The sequence below is a fragment of the Bufo bufo genome, chromosome 3 (assembly GCF_905171765.1).
Source record: "Bufo bufo chromosome 3, aBufBuf1.1, whole genome shotgun sequence".
NCBI lineage: Eukaryota > Metazoa > Chordata > Amphibia > Anura > Bufonidae > Bufo > Bufo bufo.
In genome coordinates, this window is record NC_053391.1 from 397149094 (window position 1) to 397174250 (window position 25157).

The window sequence follows — 25157 nt, forward strand, 5'->3', positions numbered from 1 at the left end:
TAGCCTTACACCAACTCTACACAAAGCCTTTAGATGCTAGTAGCAATGGGCTGGCTCAGTGGCAGTAGGCAATTCTGTAAGATAGTAAGGTAAACTGGATTGATGAATATTTAGACACAAAGTTTAAAATAAAAGGAGTTGTCCAGGATTTTTTTTAACATCCATTTCCCCATCCAACAGGACCTATAAAGAGAGACATACTTACCTGCTCTCCGCTGCTGCCATTTGGACTACATGGCCCTTGGGCTGTCTTTAATGGACTTCCGGTGCCCGCTTGTAAATTTCCTGCATGGATAGGGTCACATGTGCCACAGCAGCTAATGACTGGTCTCACTGGTGATATGTCCAAAAGTGGTACATGACACAGCAGTGATGTACAGCTTGGGGACATGTCACCGCTGAGACCAGTCATTGGATGCAGAGGTATACATGATTCTATCCACACAGAATGTTTACATATGTACACAGGACCCACGGAGCCCAAACAGAGTGGCAGGGAGCAGGTAAGTATAACTCTCTTCACAGGATCCACAAGGCGGTGGAAATTTTAAAAAAATCCTAGACAATCCCTATAATGGCTTAGGTTCAATTGTTAATAGACATCATGGACATCATAATAATGTCTCTACAGAAAGTGAGAAACAGTGTAAGTGGTTATATCATTGAATTCAGTAACTTTGTGTTAAGTTTTTTGATGGACTCGATACTTGCTTTGTGAAACTTTCATACAAAATAATCTATTTTTTCTTAAGATGGACTGGAAGGGAAACGACCTCTTTGATTTGGTGTGCAAACATCTGGTACTGAAAGAGACTTGGTTTTTTGGTCTACAATATATGGCAAGCGGGGTAGACACCTGGCTAAAGCTGGATAAAAAGGTAAATGCATTTGATACTAACAAAGTAATGTGAAAAGAGATTTCCAATGCAATGTAGAAAAATACTAGCCTGGAAGGAAACAGTTAAAATGCAACTTTATTAATACTTGATTAACCAATGGTACTGTATATAATGGCCCACCAAACAGAGGCTATAAGGTAGGTACAGGCTATAAAGCAGGGACGTGCAGTGAAGTGGTAATGGTTAGTATAAGGGAAGGAGGGCAGCAGAGCAATATACCTGGCTCTATAAACATGCTGGCCAGAATGGTACATTCACTGCATGTACTAGAACAGGATTGCAGTTATCCCTGCTGTAGGCTGTTCGGGCATTCTGGGAGTTGTAGTTTTGCAACAGCTGGAGGGCCGCAGGTTGGGCATGCCTGTACTAGAACATGAGCACAGTACCCCCATGCATCTGTGGCCGCAATGAGGAAGACGCACCACCTACCACACAGGTACACACACACACAAGTCCCTGCACGGATACGTTGCAAAATGTATTTGTATCAGTGCAGGGACTTGTGTGTATATACCTGTCCCTGTTTTACAGCCTGTGTCCACCTTATAGCCTCTGCTTTGGTGGGCTTATATATACACCTTTGTTTCAAAAGTATCAACAAAATTTGACTTGCAACTATAATTTTCTCAGAACACTGGACGTTACCGTTGTAGGGTGCATCAGTTTGTGTGACTGTGATGAGGGCTCATATTGCCCAAAATATACCTAATTGAGCATAGGGCATAACCTTACCTGCTCAGAGGGGCACATTTCCTGGCCATTTCTCAGACACTTACAGCATATCAGCAGTGTATGCCATAAATGTCTGATAGGTGGATGTTTCACTTTTGGGACTGCCACATATTGGATGTAGAATGTGGGTACCCTGTTCCCCTGTGCAATCCAAAGAGGAGGAGACTGCCCACACCACTGTAGTTAACGGGAGTTATATAAACGTGCACACATTCACAACTACATATGCCATGTCTCCCCACTCTCTAGAGTGCACAAACGGACATGCCGATTGGGGACCATACATAACTGCAATCTAGGTTGTGCATAATAACATAGGTACATGATATACACTGCTCAAAAAAATAAAGGGAACACTTAAACAACACAATATAACTCCAAGTCAATCACACTTCTGTGAAATCAAACTGTCCACTTAGGAAGCAACACTGAGTGACAATCAATTTCACATGCTGTTGTGCAAATGGGATAGACAACAGGTGGAAATTATAGGCAATTAGCAAGACACCCCCAATAAAGGAGTGGTTCTGCAGGTGGTGACCACAGATCACTTCTCAGTTCCTATGCTTCCTGGCTGATGTTTTGGTCACTTTTGAATGCTGCCGGTGCTTTCACTCTAGTGGTAGCATGAGACGGAGTCTACAACCCACACAAGTGGCTCAGGTAATGCAGCTTATCCAGGATGGCACATCAATGCGAGCTGTGGCAAGAAGGTTTGCTGTGTCTGTCAGCGTAGTGTCCAGAGCATGGAGGCGCTGCCAGGAGACAGGCCAGTACATCAGGAGACGTGGAGGAGACCGTAGGAGGGCAACAACCCAGCAGCAGGACCGCTACCTCCGCCTTTGTGCAAGGAGGAACAGGAGGAGCCCTGCAAAATGACCTCCAGCAGGCCACAAATGTGCATGTGTCTGCTCAAACGGTCAGAAACAGACTCCATGAAGGTGATATGAGGGCCCGACGTCCACAGGTGGGGGTTGTGCTTACAGCCCAACAACGTGCAGGACGTTTGGCATTTTCCAGAGAACACCAATATTGGCAAATTCGCCACTGGCGCCCTGTGCTCTTCACATATGAAAGCAGGTTCACACTGAGCACATGTGACAGACGTGACAGAGTCTGGAGACGCCGTGGAGAACGTTCTGCTGCCTGCAACATCCTCCAGCATGACCGGTTTGGCATTGGGTCAGTAATGGTGTGGGGTGGCATTTCTTTGGAGGGCCGCACAGCCCTCCATGTGCTCGCCAGAGGTAGCCTGACTGCCATTAGGTACCGAGATGAGATCCTCAGACCCCTTGTGAGACCATATGCTGGTGCGGTTGGCCCTGGGTTCCTCCTAATGCAAGACAATGCTAGACCTCATGTGGCTGGAGTGTGTCAGCAGTTCCTGCAAGATGAAGGCATTGATGCTATGGACTGGCCCGCCTGTTCCCCAGACCTGAATCCAATTGAGCACATCTGGGACATCATGTCTCGCTCTATCCACCAACGTCACTGTCACAGTCGTTACCTTTGACTGTGACCTTCCGTTCTTGCTCGTTCGGCGCTCCTCGCTGAAGTTCTGTTCCTGTGTGTCATTTGTGGTTCTTTATGGGTTAACTCCCCTGTGTGCTTATTAGGAGTTAATCCTCTGTCTGCTCCATGGGTGTGGTCTCTCTGCTGCACCCATGGAACCTGTATATAAGGCTGAGGTTTCCTCAGTTCTGGGTCAGCTCTCCTGGTGTGTGTTGTCTTGTCTTGCTCCTGGTTTGTACTTTCTCTCCCATGCTGCTGACCCATGGGATCCGTGTCTGTCTGTGCTCTGTGGGTTTCCCTACTTGTTCATTAACGTCCTCTTTCCTCTTTCTGTTATCTGTTCTGCCTGTTATGTTTTAGTTACTTTGTGTTTATTCTGATGTTTGTGTTCAGCAAGCCTTTGTAGCAGAGTGGCATGACAAGGCCATGCAGTTTACTACTGGTGGAGCAAGTCCTTCTCTGCTCATTGCCACTCCTGCTCCCTTGCGTGAACTCCTGCTCGTATTATTAGTTCCCCTGTTTTGTATTCATATGTCTGTGTTCAGCAAGCCTTTGCAGCAGAGTGGCATGACAAGGCCATGCAGTTTACTACTGGTGGAGCAAGTCCTTCTCTGCTCATTGCCACTCCTGCTCCCTTGCATGAACTCCTGCTTCCTTGCATGAACTCCTGCTTGTGTTATTATTTGCCCTGTTTTGTATTTACCTGTCTGTTATGTTTGCCTATGTGCCGTCGGTACCTTCTGGTACCTGTTGTCCATTCGCTCCTGCTGTCACTGTCTAGGTCACGCTCCAGAGTGGACCCTGGCAACTTTCTGCGGCTATGTCTAACCCTACCATCTAGGGCTCTAGTGAAAACCAGGAGTTGCTTAGTTACGCCCCTCTGGAGTATTACTAGACAGTGGCGCAGTGGGGGTTTTCTCCCACTGTGCTGACGGTACATAGAGCTCATGTTTTATCTGTGCTGCTTTCCATGTTTCTGTTTGTGCAATAAACTCTTATGTGTCTGTACCTGATTTCCGTTTATTGCTTGACGACGCGGTGGTCTCTCCTGGGACCTCCAACTCGTGACAGTCACGTTGCACCACAGACTGTCCAGGAGTTGGCAGATGCTTTAGTCCAGGTCTGGGAAGAGATCCCTCAGGAGACCGTCCGCCACCTCATCAGGAGCATGCACAGGCGTTGTAGGGAGGTCATACAGGCACGTGGAGGCCACACACACTACTGAGCCTCATTTTGACTTGTTTTAAGGACATTACATCAAAGTTGGATCAGCATGTCGTGTGTTTTTCCACTTTAATTTTGAGGGTGACTCCAAATCCAGACCACCATGGGTTGAAAAATTTGATTTCCATTTTTTTATTTTTGTGTGATTCTGTTGTCAGCACATTCAACTATGTAAAGAACAAAGTATTTCAGAAGAATATTTAATTAATTCAGATCTAGGATGTGTTATTTTTGTGTTCCCTTTATTTTTTTGAGCAGTGTATTTTGCCAACTGGGTAGGTAAGTTAGACATACTACTCTTCTTAATTCCACCTCATGTACATGCTGTACATATTGTATACATACGTTTTTGTGTCAGAAAAAATACATTTATTTGGGACATTTTACTACTTGGTTTTTCCACTTTTGAGGTAGACATAAAAAATTGTCTTAATTGTAAAAATAAAAATAAAAATAATTGGTGAGCACATTTTTCTTAGTAAATCAACCACAGTGTACATTTATATTTTAGACATTGAATAATTGCTAATGGCTAAGACGTTAGGGGAAAATAGTAAGAAAGTGCCATTATAGGGCAATATCGAGCAATTGTGGGTGCATGAAAAGCACAGAAAATAATGCACTTCCTAGAAGAGTTGTGCAGACATGATTTAGAACATCCTGCCCAAAACGTGTCAGATGGGTAACAATAAAGTAACCTTTTTTTTCAGGACTTTGATGTTCTGGCGGCTGGACAGTTTTCTATTATTGCACGGTGTATTCTAATGTTCTCATTTCTTTATATTCGTTGCTATGGTGTTTTCAAAAACAGGAATTAACCTCTTTAAAAATGAAAAAGTATGTTTGATTAACACAAGCTGAGCATGTAGGTGTGCAGATATAAGATAAAGAAGATCTATTATCTTTGCAATATATTACCCTATCGTTACTGTTTTCACTTTGTTCTGCTCTTGTGAAGAAACAATAAGACATTCCTAACTAGAAACCAACAAAAAGCTACTTGCTGCTCGTCAACATTTTAAACTTCCAGTTAAAGAGGACTCAATAGAAGTATTCAGGCTCTCGTATACGTAGCATTATATTTGGATGTTCATGAATAAAAATAAATACTTTTAAAGCATTTATGCATTACTGATCAATATCATAATAAGATCTATCAACAGCATTGAACCTACAACTTTTCTACACTGCACATAGTAGAAATAAAATATAACTGTTAGGCTATGTTCACATCTGTGGCAGATGTTCCAGTTGGAGACTCTGACAAGCAATGGAATCCTTTGGGTGTCTTTGGTATTTAACGTATGCTGGATACAACATTTCCCTTTTTATTTTGTGCTCCTTTACAGGAACATAAACATGGTGAAAGCTCTGCTAATGTGAACCTAGCCCTAGTTCACACTTCAGTTATTTGATCGGTTATTTCCATCAGTTATTATGAGCCAAAATCAGTAGTGAAGCCTCCACAGAGGTATAATGGAAAAACTTGCGCCTTTTCTGTGTTTTTGACCCACACCTGGTTTTGGCTCACAATTAGAGATGAGTGAATCGAAGTTGACGAAGTGGAATTCGACCCGAATTTCAGGAAAAATTTGATTTGCAACGAATTTGAATTTACTCACTCTTTGTGGTAACGAATCACATTTTTTTCCTAAAATGGCTGCTGCATGCGTTAGGACATGGAGCAAGGAACTCTGTGAACGAGGGATCACCCACAATGCCATGCATGCAGCCAATCAGCAGCCAGCCAGCCATGTGATGTCACAGCCCTATAAATAGCCTCAGCCATCTAGGATTCAGCCATTTTCCAGTGTACTTAGTGGAGGGAGAGACGTCAGCAGGCGCTAGGGACAGTGGTAGAGAAGACTTTAAAACTTTTATTGTGCTGTAGATGACACCGGGAGCTCAGGCCTCTCGCTGCAACTCCTGCTGCCACGGCCCCTTACTTTCCTGTGACCTGTGCCTGCGCCAGAAACATTTAGGCATCTGCCACTACCCTGTGCAGGGCCTGGCACTTCTCTGTCTGACATACTGTTAGATCAAATAAATACATTTTCCTGCTGGGAAAGGATAGGGAGGAATCATTCCACAGTATTGAAGCAGAACAGGGTTCAGTAGGAGAGTTTACAGCCTGGGTAATAGGAACATTCCTATAACACCTTGCTGCACTGACTGTGGATCCAAATTGCCATTATACAGCTCTGTCATTCCAGCAAACCGTTCTTGTTATTGGGGTGCAAGTGTTGTTTGATACAGCCATTAACAGGGTTTATTACAAGGAAATATTTCTACGTCTAATTTGCCCTTGTGAGGTGCAGTTATATGTTCCAAAGCATTTTTTGGCTTGAATTAGTGTGAAAAAAGTGCTTATTAGTCATTGTATGGTGAAGTGAGAAAATTACAGCCCTTATATGCAGTTAGATGTTCTAAAGCCTTTTGTGGCGTGTATAAGTGGAAAAAAAATAAGGGCCTATTTGCCATTCAGCGGTGCAGTTATATGTTCTAAAGCTCTTTTTGGGGTGTATTAGTGGCAAAAAATATATATTATTTGCCGTTCAGCGGTGCAGTTATATGTTCTAAAGCCCTTTTTGGCGTGTATTAGTGGCAAAAAAAGATATATTATTTGCCGTTCAGCGGTGCAGTTATATGTTCTAAAGCCTTTTATGGAGTATATAAGTGGAAAAAAGTAAGGGCCTATTTGCCGTTCAGTGGTGCAGTTATATGTTCTAAAGCCTTTTTGGGCATGTATTAGTGGCACAAAAAAAAGTATTTGCCATTGTGTGGTGAAGTGAGAAAATTACAGCCCTTTTTGGCGTGTATTAGTGGCAAAAAAATATATATTTGCCATTCTGCGGTGCAATTATATGTTCTAAAGCCTTTTGTGGCGTATATAAGTGGAAAAAAATAAGGGCCTATTTGCCGTTTAGCGGTGCAGTTATATGTTCTAAAGCCTTCTTTGGCGTGTATTAGTGAAAAAAAACAAGGCCTTATTAGCTGTTGTGTGGTGAAGTGAGAAAATTACAGACTTTTTTTGGGAGCTTTAATTTCCTTTTTATTTATTTTTTTGATCTAACAGTATGTCATACAGAGAAGTGCCAGGCCATGCACAGGGGAGTGGCAGAGGCCTAAATGTTTCTGGCGCAGGCACAGGTCGCAGCAGAGTAAGGGGGCGTGAAGCAGGAGTTGCAGCGAGAGGCCTGAGCTCCAGGTGTCATCTAGGGGTTGTGTCTTGACCAGCAACCCAGCGGTTCTTGAATGCTTGACTCGGTCATCCACTTCGTCCCAAGTGACATCAGACACACCCAGCCAAGAGTCGATGGGTTCGTCATACATAACTCTTAGTTGGCATGGCCCAGGAGCAGGCCCTGTGTCCTCACCTGTCCTCAACCTGTCTCTGTCCTTTTCTGTTCCCTTAGCCAGAGAAGTATTGTATGCTGTGGGCTCAGCTCCACTATATATCGAGGACGAATTACTAGAGGACAGTAAGCAGTTACTGGCCAGCCAAGATGTGGAGGAGACATCCGCCACTTCCTCCGGTAGGCGGGCAAGTAGTGATGAGGATTCTGGCATGGATGCTGATGTTGCGAGCGGTTAGGCTCCTGACCCAGAGACTGTTGAGGAGGACATCAGTGACATGCAGACAGTACTCGATGATAATGATGTAGCTGATTGCACTTGGGAGCCGGGTGAATTAGGGGTTTCCTCATCATTGGGAGAATAGGGAGGCAGCTTGCCTGTGAGGCAGTGGCTGTAACAGTCCTACAGGCTCACCTGAGTCAGAGGACAGCTGGCTGGAGGTAGGAGTGGAGCCCAGTGGCAAGGACCGCAGGCAGGTAGTAGATGCAGGAAGTCTGGCAGAGAGCTGTAGTCGGTTGGCAGGCGGTGGGTCAGGGCAGGCGGCAGTAAGCGTGGTCAGACAATCCGGATGGGCAACGGTGGTAGCAGTTCAGTAGGTAGGGACAAAGCAGAAGAGTAGTCGGTAGTCAATTCCTGGTCAGCAGTGGACTTACAGTAGTAGCAAGAGCAGTAGATGAGGAGAAGCTTGATCAAGGCTCAGGAGGTCAATAATCAGCAAGCTGGAGTGCAAGGGGCTGGACTTATATAGGGAAGTACCAGGTGTGGGGAATCAAGGGTGATGAGCAAGGCTTGGCAAGACTGAGGTTAAATAATAGGCTTCAGGGAAGAATGTCCTGAGAGGACGGTAGCCTAGTAAGCAGGGCTACTGCCTGGGATGTGGCTGGTCACAGGTTTGAATTCCAACAGTGGCGGAGCCAGCAAGTCGCTAGAGTGGCGGGGAGTCAGCAGGGTGGCAGCAGTGGGAGGTCGGGAGCCAAACGTGCCCGGGGTAGACCACCCGCTTTGCAGGAGCCTACCTGCCCAGAAAGTAGTGGTGCAGGGGTTCACGAAAGCAGCGGCGGTAGCAGTCAGTCAGTGCGGAGTGTTGGGGGTAAAATCACCTACTCGGCGGTGTGGCAGTTTTTTGTTAAGCCGCCGGAGGAGGTGAAAATGGCCATTTGTAGAATCTGTGGGCAGAAGATTAAATGTGGCCAGGGTGCCAATGTTGGCACCATGGCCCTGCGTCAACATATGTAGTGTCACCATAAAGTGGCCTGGGAGAACCGTGGCTCCGATGTGGTGGTCCAGCCTGCCGCAGCAACCGCTGCATCACCCAGTCGCACGTACCCGATTTCAGGCAGTCAACAGTCAAGGCTCCACCAACTCAGCCGACGGGAGCTGTCTGTCCTTCCCATCATCTGCTGGTCCTGATGCTCCTGCTCCTCCTCCTCCTCCTCGTCAGTCATTCAGTCAGCAATCAGTCACCGAAGCGATTGCCAAGAGACAACAGTATGTGTGCACCAGGGGTCGAGTCGAGGGGGAACGCGTGGGAACGGCGTTCCTGCACTTTTTTCATGGCAGGAACGCCGTTCCCTTTCAGGGCAAAAGGACCAGGAGGAAGCGGTGAGGGCTTTGTACTCACCACCGCCTTCCTGGTCCTCGGCTGTCGGCTGTGAGGGCTGCGCACAGGAGCCGAGTGAGTCGCTCTGTGACGTCACTCCGTGCGCAGCCTACAGCAGTAGAAGAGGAGCGTCTGCGTCCAGGAGCAGGAGAGGTAAGTGTAAGTGTTTTTTTTTCTTTCCATATTTTATTTATACTATAGGCGCTGATGAGAGGCACTGACGGGGGGGGGGGCTGATGAGAGGCACTGATGGGGGGCTGATGAAGAGGCACTGACGGGGGGGCTGATGAAGAGGCACTGACGGGGGGGCTGATGAAGAGGCACTGACGGGGGGGCTGATGAGAGGCACTGACAGGGGGCTGATGGAGAGGCACTGACGGGGGGCTGATGAAGAGGCACTGACGGGGGGGCTGATGAAGAGGCACTGACGGGGGGGCTGATGAAGAGGCACTGACGGGGGGGCTGGATCTTGGGTGAGTTCCCACACTTTTTTTCCCAGGACTTGACCCCTGGTGTGCACTCATCCAACGGCGCAGAAGTTGAATGTGCTCCTGTCCAAGTTGCTGGTGCTGCAGTCCCTCCCTTTCCAAGTAGTGGACTCTGCACCTTTCAGAAGGCTGATGGCTTGTGTCAAGCCGAGGTGGAGAGTCCCAAGCCGTCATTTCTTTGCCAAAAGGGTAGTACCAGCCCTGCACACGTATGTAGAACAGAAGGTGGGCCAGTCCTTGAGCCTGTCGGTGCACGGCAGTGCCGACGTGTGGAGCTGTAACTACGGTCAGGGACAATACATATCCTTTATGGCCCACTGGGTGAATGTGGTTCGGGCACAGCCACACCAGCAACTTGTCCAGGTGACGCCGCTTCTGCCTCCATGTTCTCACGCTATTGGTCCTGCGACAATGTCCGCCTCTGCCTCCTCATTTTCCACCGTGTCCTTAGCCTCCACTGCAGGGACAATTCACAGTGCCGCTCCAGCATACCACATGTGCAGGGCACGGCGGTGTCACGCTGTTCTGCACCTCGTTTGCCTGGGCGAACTGAGTCACACAGGGTAGGAACTGCTTCGTGTCATTCATCAAGAAATCGAATCCTGCCTTTCTCCGCAACAACTCAAAATTGAAAGCATGGTGACCAACAACGGGAAGAACATGGTGTCGGCGCTGCGTCAAGGAGGGCTGAGCCATGCGCCCTGCATGGCACACGTGTTCAATCTGGTTGTCAAGCAGTTCTTGAAGTCTTCCATCCATCTGCAAGACATCCTAAAAACTTTGGATGCACTTCAGCCACTCGTACACCACAAAGCACACCCTCCTTGAGCTGCAGCGGCAGAACGGCATCCCCCAACATAGCCTGATATGCAACGTTTCCACCCGTTGGAATTCCAACCTCCATATGTTGGACCGACTATAAGAACAGAGAAATGCCATAAACAATTTCTTGATGATCCAAGCGGACAGGAGTACTCCCCTGTGTAACTTTGATGTCAGCCAGTGGCAGCTCATGTGTGACATCTGCCGTTTGCTCAGGCCCTTTGAGGAGGCCATGTTATTTGTCAGTCGCCAGGACTACGGGATAAACAACGTCACTCCACTGCTTCATGTCCTGGAACAGATGCTGGTAAATCTGGATCTGGCTGGTCAGGGGACTGGAGAGGTGGCGCCTAGATCTCACGGCCACATGAGCCCTGTTGGGGGTGAACTGGAGGAGGAGGAGGACATTGTAGCACAAGCAATGTATAGCGAAATGGGTGGTTTTTATACACAGGTGACAGGAGAGGAGGAGCAGGAGGAGCCAGAGGAGCTACAGGGCGATGAGGAAGATGAGGCAGAGGACCCAGACACACCGTGGCAGTATGCAGTGGAGATGGAGGCAGGGAGTCCCTCTGAGTCACTTGCAAAAATGGCCCGATGCATGCTCACCTACTTGCGTAGTGACAGCCGAATTGTCAGCATTCGGCAGAAGGAAGACTTCTGGCTCTCCACATTGTTGGACCCTCGCTACCGGTCCAAAATGGGGGCCTTTTTTACACCCGCTGAGAAGGAGGACAAACTGAACTACTATAGAGACATCCTATGTAGTCAGTTGGCCGCTGCCTATCTGCGCCATCGTCCAGGTCTCGCAGGTCTGACCTGAAGGGGCCTTCTGCGCTCACGTTCCTCGGCCATAGCTGCTGTGGCAGGGTGGCGGGGTAGGAGCAGTTCCAGCTCCATCAGCAGCAACTTGAGTCTAGAGTCGCTAAAGAGCAGCTTTCTTCACTCGCCTAGTGAACAAACTACTCACCAGCAGCAGCTAGACCTGGAGCAGGACCTGAACCAGCGGGTGGTGGCATACTTTGACAGCACCCTGCCACCCCACATTGAAGATCTGCTGGACTACTGGGCAGCCAAACTGGATTTGTATCCGTAACTGGCAGGGTTTGCCCTGGAAAAACTGTCCTGCCCGGGCCAGTGGTGTGGCATCAGAGCGGGTGTTTAGTGCGGTGGGGGCCATAGTTACCCCAAGAAGAACTCGCCTGTCCACCCAAAATGTGTAGAGATGAATCAGGCGTGGATCAGACAGGATTTCCACCCACCAATGCCTGATGCATCAGACTAGATCATCCATGGTGCCACATCAACACTTTGACAAGAGACTGTTTTATTCTGGCTACCTGCCTCAGCTACTATTCTGTTGCTGCCACCCGCCTGATGCCACACATCTGATGCCAAGTGCTCCTTCTTTCACCTACCATCTTCAGTTGGTACTGGTATTGCAATATAACAAAATAATAGCAAAAACAGGTGCACTCTGCGGTCTTACTAAACCATCAAACTGATTTTAAAATTGAGAGATTAGCCAACATGCTCGGGTTCAGACATGTCCTACACCGTAGGACATGTTGGCTAATCTCTCAATTTTAAAATCAGTTTGAGGGTTTAGTAAGACCGCAGAGTGCACCTGTCTTTGCTATTATTTTGTTATATTTTTATATTGATTATCACATCCACATAATTGCTATCTTATGTAGGATGTCTATTGTGGTACTTGTGGTTCGCTGCGGTCATCCTCCACTGTATGCATTTTTGCTGGGGATCGTAATTAGCAACGGGCCACAAGTGCAGGATTTGCTCCCCTGTATATATATGCACAACTGCATGTGGGTTTGAGCACTTCCTGCTTGTTTAATACCACGCCATTCTTTTCAGTTGGTACTGGTATTGCCACCCACCTCCCCACTCTGTCACCGGGTCACTCTGTGGTCTCCTTATGCTGCTGCCACCTCCACACTGTGTCACCTTGCCACTCTGTGGTCTCCTGATGCTGCTGCCACCTCAACACTATGTCAGCTTGCCACTCTCTGGCTTCCTGATGCTGCTGCTGCCACCTCCACACTGTCATTGTGCCACCCTGTGGCCTCCTCCTGATTCTGCTGCTGCTGCCACCTCCACACTGTGTCACTGTGCCACTCTGTGGCCTCCTGATTCTGCTGATGCCATCGCCACACTGTCATTGTGCCACCCTGTGGCCTCCTCCTGATGCTGCTGCGGCCATCTCCACACTGTGTCATTGTGCCACTCTGTGGCCTCCTGATGCTGCTGCTGCCACATCCACACTGTCATTGTGCCACCCTGTGGCCTTCTCCTGATGCTGCTGCCGCCACCACCTCCACACTCTGTCATTGTGCCACTCTGTGGACTCCTGATGATGCTGCTGTCACCTCCACACTCTGTCATTGTGCCACTCTGTGGACTCCTGATGATGCTGCTGTCACCTCCACACTCTGTCATTGTGCCACTCTGTGGACTCCTGATGATGCTGCTGTCACCTCCACACTCTGTCATTGTGCCACTCTGTGGCCTCTTGATGCTGCTGCCAACTCCACACTTTCATTGTGCCACCCCTGTGGCCTCCTCCTGATGCTGCTGCTGCTGCCGCAACCTCCACGGTCTGTCATTGTGCCACCCTGTGGTCTCCTGATGCTGCTGCCACCTCAACACTGTCATTTGCCACCTTGTGGCCTCCTCCTGATGCTGCCACCTCGACACTCTGTCATTGTGCCACTCTGTGGCCTCCTGATGCTGCTGCTACCACCTCCACACTGTCATTGTACCACTCTGTGGCCTACTCCTGATGCTGCTGCTGCCACCTCCACACTCTGTCATTGTGCCACTCTGTGGCCTCCTGATGCTGCTGCCACCTCCACACTGTCATTGTGCCACTCTGTGGCCTCCCCCTGATGCTGCTGCCACCTCCAGACTCTGTCATTGGGCCACTCTGTGGTCTCCTCATGCTGCTTCCACCTCACCACTATGTCATAGGGCCACTTTGTGGACTTCTCATGTTGTTCCCACCCTCCCCACTTCATGATTGGGCCACTATTTTGCCTTTCGGCCTGTCTGACATCGTCATTTATTTGACCCTTCTTCTGATCTGTCAGAAGGAAGGAAAAATAAGACGCACATCGGATCCTGTCTATGTAAAAGCTGTAAGGCCTGTATGGTCCCATCAGAATTGGCTTATGATTTGGTAGCCAAAAGCAGGAGTGGGTAGAAAACACAGAAGACATGCAAATATTCCATTCAAGTGTCATCTCTGTTTTGGATCCACTCCTGTTTTTTTCCTGTTTTTTTTTAACTTTAGCAATACTGATGGATTACTGTATTGATATGTAGAGAAAATCTAAATCGCACATCCTCATTCCTATACTTCTGATATGACAACTGTTTACATGGATTACTGACCAAATGCTGACCGAATGAAGGCGGATGCTCCACAGACACAATCAGTTTTTTGGGGGTTATTGTTCTGACAGATCAGAAGAAGGGCAAAATAATCAGTGACGTCAACACAAACTTACTGCTGACACCCACTCCACACTGTCGGGGGTCTCTACTTGTATAAGTGTTTAATAGAACAGGTTCTGTAGAAATCTATGTGGAATCAGTGAATTGGTTTAAAAGGAGTGCGCTCTTTCACGCTATAGTAGGATCTTGGGCCTCTGCACGGTTCTTTATACCTGGCGCTAACATTCACCTGTAAGGCTGAGTTCATACTTGAGTTATTTGGTCAGTTTTGGCCCCGTGACTGCCCAAATAAGTGAAGTGTGCAATGATTCTAAGAGCGACGCCTGTCATGTGCTTGTCATACTGACTGACTACCACAGCAAACTCCCAATGGGTGTTACTGCAAGGCACAGTGTTCTACACCACTATAAAGGCTCTCTGCAGCCAGGAAATAGCCTTTTTTAACGAGATTCGCGAACCGGCGAATCGATTTTTTGAGAAATTTGCTTATCTCTACTCACAATCACTGATGGAAATCACTGATCGAACACTGACTGTGTGAACTCAGCCTTAGGGCTCATGCATACTACCATTGCCTGTTTTGCAGTCTGCAAATTGTAGATCCGCAAAACACGGATACCAGCCGTGTGCATTCCACGTTCTTTGGAACTGAAAGTCCAGCCTATAATAGAACAGTCCTATTCTTGTCCGTTATACGGAAAATAATAGGACATGTTCTATTTTTTTTGCAGAATGGCCATGCAGACATACAGACACTGAATGCACACGGAAAAATGTCAGTTTTTTTGCTGCCCCACTGAATAGAATGGTTACGCATACGGGCCGCAAAAAAAAAACTGCACGAAAACTGAAAAAAATACATCCGTGTGCATGAACCCTTACGTTGTCATTTTGGATAATATTTATGGATGGATGGCTAGACCAAATGTTTTGAAAATTTCATACTAACATTATAAACCATTTTCATAGTTAATAAAAAAAAAACTTCAGATTGACAAAGTAAACTTTACATATTATACCATCAGATTTTACAACAGGATGTTCCTAAGGAGGATCCCCTGAAGTTCCGCTTTTTGGCCAAATTTTACCCAGAGAATGTGTCTGAGGAGCTGTTTCAGGACATAACTCAGCATCTGTTTTTCCTTCAGGTAAGTTATATGACTGGATCTCAGATGTATGTATGACTGCAAAGTATAGGTTCATAGACTCATTTAAAGATCCTACCATTACATATCATATTCATTGTATAAATGATAAAACATGAAGCACTTTTGCCATTGCTATTCTGTTAAAAAGACATTGAGTAAAGTGCTATGCCTTTTACTGACAAAGTATAGTGCCATCTGGTGTTCACAGTGTATAGCAATGGTCAGTCAACATCCCCACAGCTACATCTCTGGATAGTGATCCTCCGATCACTGCAGAGCAGCTAATAGAAAAAGCTAATGTAATGGTGGGACAACCCCTTTTACATCATTTCCTGGTCATAATAATAAAAAAATTAACTGTAGATTGCTGAATGGCAGTCAGGCTGTGTAGTCTGGACCTCCCCCTAGCTGACAGATAACAGCTGTGAGGGGTTGTTTTAATGCCAGGATTATGTTCTCATTTGCTTTTTCTTTTCTTCGCCTGATATGGTCTTGGGCCAGTCGAAAAGGATCCTCGTTCCGACGAGGTTCCTTTCATTACACCACGAATGCCTTAAGATATTAATATGGGAATTGATGTATGATGAGACATCGTTGTTATCCTATATATCTGATACAAGGATTGTATTGTAAGATTTTACTAATGTGTATTTTGGACTTTTGTCTTTAATTAAATAAAGAATTTAAAAAAAAAAACAAAAAAAAAACAAACAGCTGTGAGGGGATAGACACAGGGGCGGACTGAGAACCCTCAGGGCCCCCGGGCAAAATAAATCAAGGGCCCCCCTTACAGGCCCCACCCATGTTCTGCTGCAAGCCCCACCCTTGTCCCGCCTCCATGCCCCGCCTCCAGCCACACCCTACACAATCTTTAATAAGATTTCAAAGTTAAAGCGACACAAAAGGCACCCAGACCCCTTCAGCTCATTGACGTGGTCTGGGTACAGTGTCCCTTTTGCAAATCGAGCTGCAATGTTCTAGAGAAACTGCATTGTTTACGTTCCAGCAATAAGTCGGCCTCTAGTCGCTGGCAGCCACCTGAGGGCTTCCTGGAATAAAACAGACCTTTGGTCCGGTATCTGACGCTGGACGTATTCACACTCTGCATGATGACCTCCAGGGTCAGATTTTTCCCCATAGGAAAGCATTGATTCAATGTCAGTCACTTCGGTGCGCAATCCCATCCTGCGGCGCGTGATCCCACGAGACCCGTGACCTACAGTGGCGGGTCTTGCGGGATCACGCGTTGCAGGACGGGATTGCGCACCGAAGTGACTGAACTCATTCCCGCGCAGCCCACAAGTAGCGGAACAATTACAAGAGGGGTGGGGAATAGCCAAATTAAAAAATATTTTGAACCAAAAGGTGTTATGGGGGCTCTGTGGATGGCACTGTTGTGGGGGCTCTGTGGGTGGCACTGTTGTGGGGGCTCTGTGGGTGGCACTGTTATGGGGGATCTGTGGATGGCACTGTTGTGGGGGCTCTGTGGGTGGCACTGTTGTGGGGGCTCTGTGGGTGGCACTGTTGTGGGGGCTCTGTGGGTGGCACTGTTGTGGGGGGGGGATCTGTGGGTGACACATATATAGCACCTTATGCTATATATGTGTCATCCACAGATCCCCCCATAACAGTGTCCCTGTGAGTGAATGATCCCCAATACAGGGTCTGGGGGCCGGCATCTGGTGCTGTAATGGCAGCGGGGCCCAGTGCAGTCACTGTATTCTATTACACCGGGCCCCGCTCACTGTAATACTAATATTCATATGTGAACAACTTGAAATCCTCTGCGATCCTCTCCCTCTCTGTACTCACAAACTCAGTAGCAGGCCGGGCGGCAGCGCAACTCACTGACGTCACTCGCCTGCTCCTCCTACTTCATTCATAAAGTGTGAGGAGCAGGCGCGTGACGTCAGTGAGTTGCGCTGCCGCCCGGCCTGCTACTGAGTTTGTGAGTACAGAGAGGGAGAGGATCGCAGAGGATTTCAAGTTGTTCACATATGAATATTAGTATTACAGTGAGCGGGGCCCGGTGTAATAGAATACAGTGACTGCACCGGGCCCCGCTGCCATTACCAGGCCAGCATAACATTCGGAATCGGGGTGCTGGGCACAGTGCTCCAGACTAAAAAAAATACCTAGTAGCCATTGGCTCCTGAACTGAAAAATTTAGGAGCCAAATTACATTTTTAGTCGCCAAATCAAAACTGAATCAAAATTTTGGTATCGTGACAACGCTACGCCGATCAGATTGGCGTAGGGTTGTTTCGATACCAAAGTTTTGATTCGCTTTCGTCACCATAAAAAAGTATTGCGATACTCAATACCGTGCAAAAAAAAAAAACACCAAAAAAAGCCGTGTGCATTTCGCATTTTATGAAACGTTCGGCCCATAATAGAACAGTCCTATCCTATTTTTTGGGGTGACAAGGTGACTAAAAATGGCGAATGCTCACCGCATAGGAGATATTTTTTAATAATTTAATAGTTTGGACTTTTCGGACGCAGCGCTATGTAATATGTTTATTTATTGTTTATATATTTTATATGTAAAATTGGGAAATGGGGGGATTTAAACTTAATATTTTAGGGTACTTTCACATTAGCGTTTTTCATTTCCGGCATAGAGTTCCGTCACAGGGGCTCTATACCGGAAAAGATGTCTTCAGGTCAGTCTTTTTGACTGATCAGGCAAAAGATAAAACAGCAGCATGCTACGGTTTTATCTCTGGCGAAAAAAACAGAAGATTTGCCTGAATGCCGAATCCATCCTTCCGGTTGAACCGTGCGATTTTCACGCATGGTTGCTAGGATGAAAGTCTATTCACTTTATTACTTTCCCTTATAACAACATGGTTATAAGGGAAAATAATAGCATTCTTTAATGCAGAATGCGTAGTAGAAGGTCAATATAATAAACATTGGTGGCGCAGTGCGCCCCCCCTCCCTAGTATAATAAACATATAAACATTGGTGGCGCAGTGCGCCCCCCCCAACATAATACACATTGGTGGCGCAGTGCGCCCCCCCCCTCCCTAGTATAATAAACATATAAACATTGGTGGCGCAGTGCGCCCCCCCAACATAATACACATTGGTGGCGCAGTGCGCCCCCCCCAACATAATACACATTGGTGGCGCAGTGCGCCCCCCCCCTCCCTAGTATAATAAACATATAAACATTGGTGGCGCAGTGCGCCCCCCCAACATAATACACATTGGTGGCGCAGTGCGCCCCCCCTCCCTAGTATAATAAACATATAAACATTGGTGGCGCAGTGCGCCCCCCCCAACACCCCAGTATAATAAACATATAAACATTGGTGGGCAGTGCGCCCCCCCCTCCCTAGTATAATAAATATATAAACATTGGTGGGCAGTGCGCCCCCCCCCCCCTAGTATAATAAATATATAAACATTGGTGGGCAGTGCGCCCCCCCCCTCCCTAGTATAATAAATATATAAACATTGGTGGGCAGTGCGCCCCCCCTCCCTAGTATAATAAATATATAAACATTGGTGGGCAGTGCGCCCCCCCCCCTAGTATAATAAATATATAAACATTGGTGGGCAGTGCGCCCCCCCCTCCCTAGTATAATAAATATATAAACATTGGTGGGCAGTGCGCCCCCCCCTCCCTAGTATAATAAATATATAAACATTGGTGGGCAGTGCGCCCCCCCCTCCCTAGTATAATAAATATATAAACATTGGTGGCGCAGTGGGCAGTGCCAATGAGGGTTAAAAAAATAAATAAAAATTAACTCACCTCCACCAATTGATCGCGTAGCAGCCGGTCTTCTGTACTTTCTTCAGGACGCAGGACCTGTGGTGACATCACTGTGCTCATCACATGATACATCACCATGGTAATGGGCCATGTGATGGAGCTCAGTGACGTCACCACAGGTCCTGAAGGAAGAACATGAGACCGGCAGCAGCTACGCGATCAATTGGAGGAGGTGAGTTAGTTTTTATTTATTTATTTTAACCCTCATTGGCACTTCCCACTGCGCCACCAATGTTAATTATACTGGGGGGGGGAGGCGCCGCACTCAATGTTGATTATACTGGGGGGGGGGGAGGCGCCGCACTCAATGTTGATTATACTGGGGGGGGGGGAGGCGCCGCACTCAATGTTGATTATACTGGGGGGGGGGGGAGGCGCCGCACTCAATGTTGATTATACTGGGGGGGACGCCGCACTCAATGTTGATTATACTGGGGGGGGGGACGCCGCACTCAATGTTGATTATACTGGGGGGGGGGGGAGACGCCGCACTCAATGTTGATTATACTGGGGGGGGGGGGGAGGCGCCGCCGCACACAATGTTTATTATACTGGGCACACAATGTTTATTATACTGGGGGGGGGGGGACGCCGCACACAATGTTTATTATACTGGGGGGGGGGGGGGGGGCGCGCCACCAATGAAGATAACTGAGCTGTTAATACAAATACAGGAGGCGGGTGCCGGAATCAAATAGCGGCACCCGACCTCTGTGACAGGGAGCTGCGATCAGCGGCAGTTAACCCCTCCGGTGCAGCTCCCTGTCATAGAGGTCGGGTGCCGCTATTTGATTCCGGCACCCGCCTCCTGCATTTGTATTAACAGCTCAGTTATCTTCATTGGCCACAGCCCCTCCCCCTGTCCCTCTTCTTATTGGCCGCGGCAGTAGCAGCAGCACAGGGGGAGGGAGAGACTCTTCCACTGCGCTGCTGATAATAAATAATATTATTCTGCAGCGGGCCCCCATCCCGCCCGGGCCCTCGGACCATGCCCGAAGTGCCCGACCGTTCAGTCCGCCCCTGGATAGACAGACTATAGCACTGGACTGCAAGCAGCAGGGTTTTAGGTGGGTTTTTGTGTATTGACTAACATTAGAGCTGGACATTACAGGTGAAACTCGAAAAATTTGAATATTGTGCAAAAGTCCATTTATTTCAGTATTGAAAACTAAAAGGAATTGCATTAATGCAGCTTAAAATTAGAATTTAGTGAAAAGGTTCAATATTCTGGGCTCAAAGTGTCACACTCTAGTCAGCTAATTAATCCATACCCCCTGAGCAAAGGGTACCTGAGATTGTGACTTTGGGGTTTCATAAGCTGTAAGCCATAATCATCCAAATTATAGCAAATAAAGGCTTGAAATATCTCGCTTTGCATGTAATGAGTCTATCTCATATATTAGTTTCACCTTTTAGGTTGCATTACTAAAATAAATGAACTTTGCACGATATTCAAATTTTTCAAGTTTCTACTGTATTTACTGCATTGTTTACATCGTGTCATAGATTATAATAAAAAAAATACTCATTAAAATAAAATTAAGAGCAATATGTACTATTTGACATAAAATGTTTCTTCTCTCCTCACATTCTCTCCTCTCCGCGATCTAATTCTGTATAATAATGTCTGACGTATTTAGGAGAAAATATAAATTAGATGTACAGTAGTATGTTATGGCTAATATTTCTTCTATAGTTGTATGAAAACTTCTGTACACAGTTCATCTTCATAGCTACACAGAACTTAGTACATAACTGACCATGGCTTTCTTCCAACACTTCTACAACACTGGGGCAGATATTTTAGCTTCATTACCAGAGGTTTTACCCCCTTGCCAGGCCAATTCTTCAGTTTTAGCAATGGGCCTACCTAACTGAGAATAACTATTTAATTTCTGAGCCAACCTACATGTATTTGACATTATTTTTCATGATACACCTTAGACCTTTCTTTTGTGCCATTAAATGACAGATATAGGGGGTCATTTATTAAGACTAGCATTTTAGACGCGGGTCTTAATAACCCCTATATCTGGCGGTGGATCCGCCAAAGTTATGAAGAGGTGCCGGCCTCTACAAAACTTCGGCGCATCGAGCAGCTTCCTTGCTGGCTTACACTTAGACTATTTTCTATGCCTAATACAAGCGTAGAAAATGATAAATGAGACGTGTCTGCCGCCCCGCCTACTTCCAAACCCACACCCACTTTTTTAGACCTTGCTTGAGCGGGGAAAAGTCGCAGATTGCGATGCAAATAAACATTGTGCTGCAATCTGCGCCAGAAGTACGCCTAATATAGGTGTATTGTGACAAGGGTGTCACGACCTATCGCTGACCCTGTTGTGCCTGGGGTCAGAAGGTCGCAGCGGGTGGCTACTCACTCTGTTTCAAGAGATCGCTCCATGACCTAGTGGTGGGAATGGATTCCGGTCCAGGTTTTCCTGCCTAGGTTTGCGATCCTTTTTGTCCCATTTAGGAATCTGAAGCTTTTATTTTCAGCTGTTCTCTGTCAGCCATTCCCAGCTACTATATATTCTCCCTTTCTGCTTCCCTTATTGCCAGATATAGACCTTCTTTCCAGATCTTCTATTCTGACCTCTGGTGGAGTTGGAATTGCTGTGGAGGTGTTGGAACTCCAGTTCACTCCTGTTGTCTCCCTTTGGGGATTGTTTGTGGTGTTTGTATTGTTTGTCCTTTCCCTGTTGTTACCCTAGGTGTCAGTGGTGAGGACTAGTGCTCCCACCGCCCTATTCACTACCTAGGGCTTATTTCGGGGTAAGCCAGGGACGAGGCACGTGATTGGCGTATGGGTTAGCAGCCTGTCTAGGGACCTCAGGGCAGCCAGGTGCCAGTGCTAGGTGAGTTACGGGTCACCACTCCTCCCTCTCCATAGTGAAAGGGTATTCTCCTTCCCTTCCCTCTTCGCCGCGATACGTATTTCTCTATAATAAATGACCCCCATAATATTTTTTTTAAAATATTTGAGGAAAAACTATGAAAATGATATGTAAAAATATGTAAATTTTTATTTTCTTGTTATTTTTGTCTGCTACAAAAGTTTTGAAGACAAAACATTAAAAAAAAAAAAAATTTTATGAAAGCAAAAAAGGAAAAAAAACAGTCTGTGTGTTTGTATATTTTACACACAAAGTCCACTATACTATTGCTAAAACTATAACTATATATATATATATATATATTGTTTATGAACAAAAAAGGGGACAAAATGTGTGTATGAGTGTGTACGTAGTCTGCTATACTAGTGTTAAAACTAAAACTATAGCTATAACTTTTTTAGTTTTCTTTATCTTACTTTTTATATATATTTTTTTTACTTTTTACATTTTTTTAATAGAAAAAATAAACTAACCCCTTCCTGCCAAGGTCAGGGCAAGAAGGGGTTAAATCACAGACTTAGACATCAAGAAGAGCGCACCTCTGACAGCTGTTTGACTTTACAGTGCGATGATACTCTGTACATAGAGATGCCACACAGGGAGACCACTTTGCCTGGTCTCTAGGATGCTTACTATGACCGCCGCTCTGTAATAACAGCATGGTCTGCAGCACCATGGGGCGATTGCAGATCAAATGTAATCCTATGCTTTTATACGTTGGGTTACAGATAAGTGCTTACCGCCAAGACATATACTGTATAGTCATACAAAAAGTTAAGATAGGTTTAAAATGCGCCAGAACATTGTGCCTGCGCCATATTTAGTTCATGCCAAATTTATAATTTGGATTATTAAATGTGTCTAAATCTGTGATGTTGTTTTAGTAAGTGGTAAAATCACTATTTTCGGCACAATGTGCCACAGAGCTTTATGCTATCAGAATTGTACACCACTTTTTATACCACCTTGGAGCCAGTACAGTGTTTGTCCAAAACATGAGCCAAGAACTGTCGAAGACTGAGACAAAACAAGGTGCAAAATAGGAACAGACAAAAATCTGGTACAAAAGCGTTCACCACATTCTGACACAAGCCAAGACACAATCCAGGTGAAGTGAGATTGATATACTGTATCTGCCCCACTGTTTTAAAAATCCATGCTTACAGATCCGTAATAGACTTGGTTTATTAACCTGCAACACATAAGCTCTATACAATTGGTAACATGGAAATAATGGAGCCGTGTGCCTTGTTACCGAATAAACTTACTGTACAAATACCCACTGAGGCTCCACACATACACTAAAAATCTTTATGAAGCAAATGCATATAAAACACATAGATATAAAAATTAAGTGGACATAAATGATATACAGAGCGCACTACTATCAGGGCCGGTTCTAGGTGAAATGGGGCCCTGGGGCGAAAAACAATAAGGCCCCCCCCCCCCACATGACACTTGCTGACTTTAACATCCCCCCTCCCATCACTACAGAAATACAGCGCCCCATACCTCTTACATCCAGTGATGTCTCCTTTCATGTAGATCATGGGTGTCAAACATGCGGCCCGTGGGCCGCATGCGGCCCGCAATGAATATCTTTGCGGCCCGGCAAAGATATTCATTGCTCTGGTTACGCTTCCATAGCAGGCAGAGCGGACGGCACCAGTAACGTCACTCACTGACGTCGCGCGTCTGCTCCGCCTGCTTCATTCATAAAGTGGGCGGAGCAGGCGCCAGTGAGTGACGTTACTGCTGCCGTCCGCTCTGCCTGCTATTGAATAGTAAGTGCTTTATTTATAAACGTGAATCCTTATCCTGTTATTAAGTTGAACTAACGCTGCGCTCTCCCATGTTCCCATGTTCCCCTATATCCCCATAGCACTTACTTAAGCTTCAATAGCAGGCAGAGCGGACGGCAGCAGTAACGTCACTCACTGACGTCGAGCGCCTGCTCCGCCCACTTTATGAATGAAGCAGGCGGAGCAGACGCGCGACGTCAGTGAGTGACGTTACTGGTGCCGTCCGCTCTGCCTGCTATGGAAGCGTGTTCGTAAGTGCTGTGGGGATACAGGGGAACATGGGAAAGGGCAGCGTTAGTTCAACTTAATAACAGGATAAGGATTCACGTTTATAAATACTTCGGTGAGCAGAGGGCCGGTGTATTGGGGGACACTGTTATGAGGGGGATCTGTGGATGACATATAGCAGTGTCATCCACAGATCCCCCCCATAACAGTTCCATCCACAGATCCCCCCACCTCATAACAATGCCATCCACAGATATCCCACCCCATAGCAGTACCATCCACAGATATCCCACCCCATAACAGTTCCATCCACAGATCCCCCACCTCATAACAATGCCATCCACAGATCCCCCATAACAGCACCATCCACAGATCCCCCACCCCATAACAATGCCATCCACAGATCCCCCCACCCCATAACAATGCCATCCACAGATATCCCACCCCATAGCAGTACCATCCACAGATCCCCATAACAGTGCCATCCACAGATCCCCCATAACAGTGCCATCCACAGATCCCCCATAACAGTGCCATCCACAGATCCCCCATAACAGTGCCATCCACAGATCCCCCATAACAGTGCCATCCACAGATCCCCATAACAGTGCCATCCACAGATCCCCATAACAGCACCATCCACAGATCCCCCATAACAGCACCATCCACAGATCCCCCATAACAGCGCCATCCACAGATCCCCATAACAGCACCATCCACAGATCCCCCATAACAGCGCCATCCACAGATCCCCCATAACAGTGCCATCCATAGATCCCCCATAACAGTGCCATCCACAGATCCCCCATAACAGTGCCATCCACAGGTCCCCCATAACAGTGCCATCCACAGATCCCCAACATGACAGTGCGTCATCCACAGATCCCCCATAATAGTGTCATGCACAGACCACCATTAATTCAAAGCCCACCAAAAGCACAACTTTTGGTTAAAAATATTTTTTTCTTATTTTCCTCCTCAAAAACCTAGGTGCGTCTTATAGTGAAGTTTAATATTTGTATATATACACTCACCTAAAGAATTATTAGGAACACCATACTAATACGGTGCTGGACCCCCTTTTGCCTTCAGAACTGCCTTAAAGGGTTTCTATCACTTCATATGACATAATTAGCTGGCAGACACTAGCGATCTGCTAGTGTCTGCTCTGGCCAACCATCCTACTA

At 46.7% G+C, this 25157-nt stretch overlaps 1 protein-coding gene across 1 annotated transcript in view; it reads left to right on the plus strand.

Annotated features, from left to right (window-relative positions):
• Positions 1-25157, plus strand: part of LOC120995540 (merlin-like) — a 74831-nt gene that overhangs the window by 13231 nt on the left and 36443 nt on the right. The window contains exons 3-4 of the mRNA XM_040424813.1: positions 753-878; positions 15134-15256. Of these exons, the coding sequence (XP_040280747.1) occupies positions 753-878; positions 15134-15256 (249 nt within the window). The remainder of the gene's footprint in view (positions 1-752; positions 879-15133; positions 15257-25157) is intronic.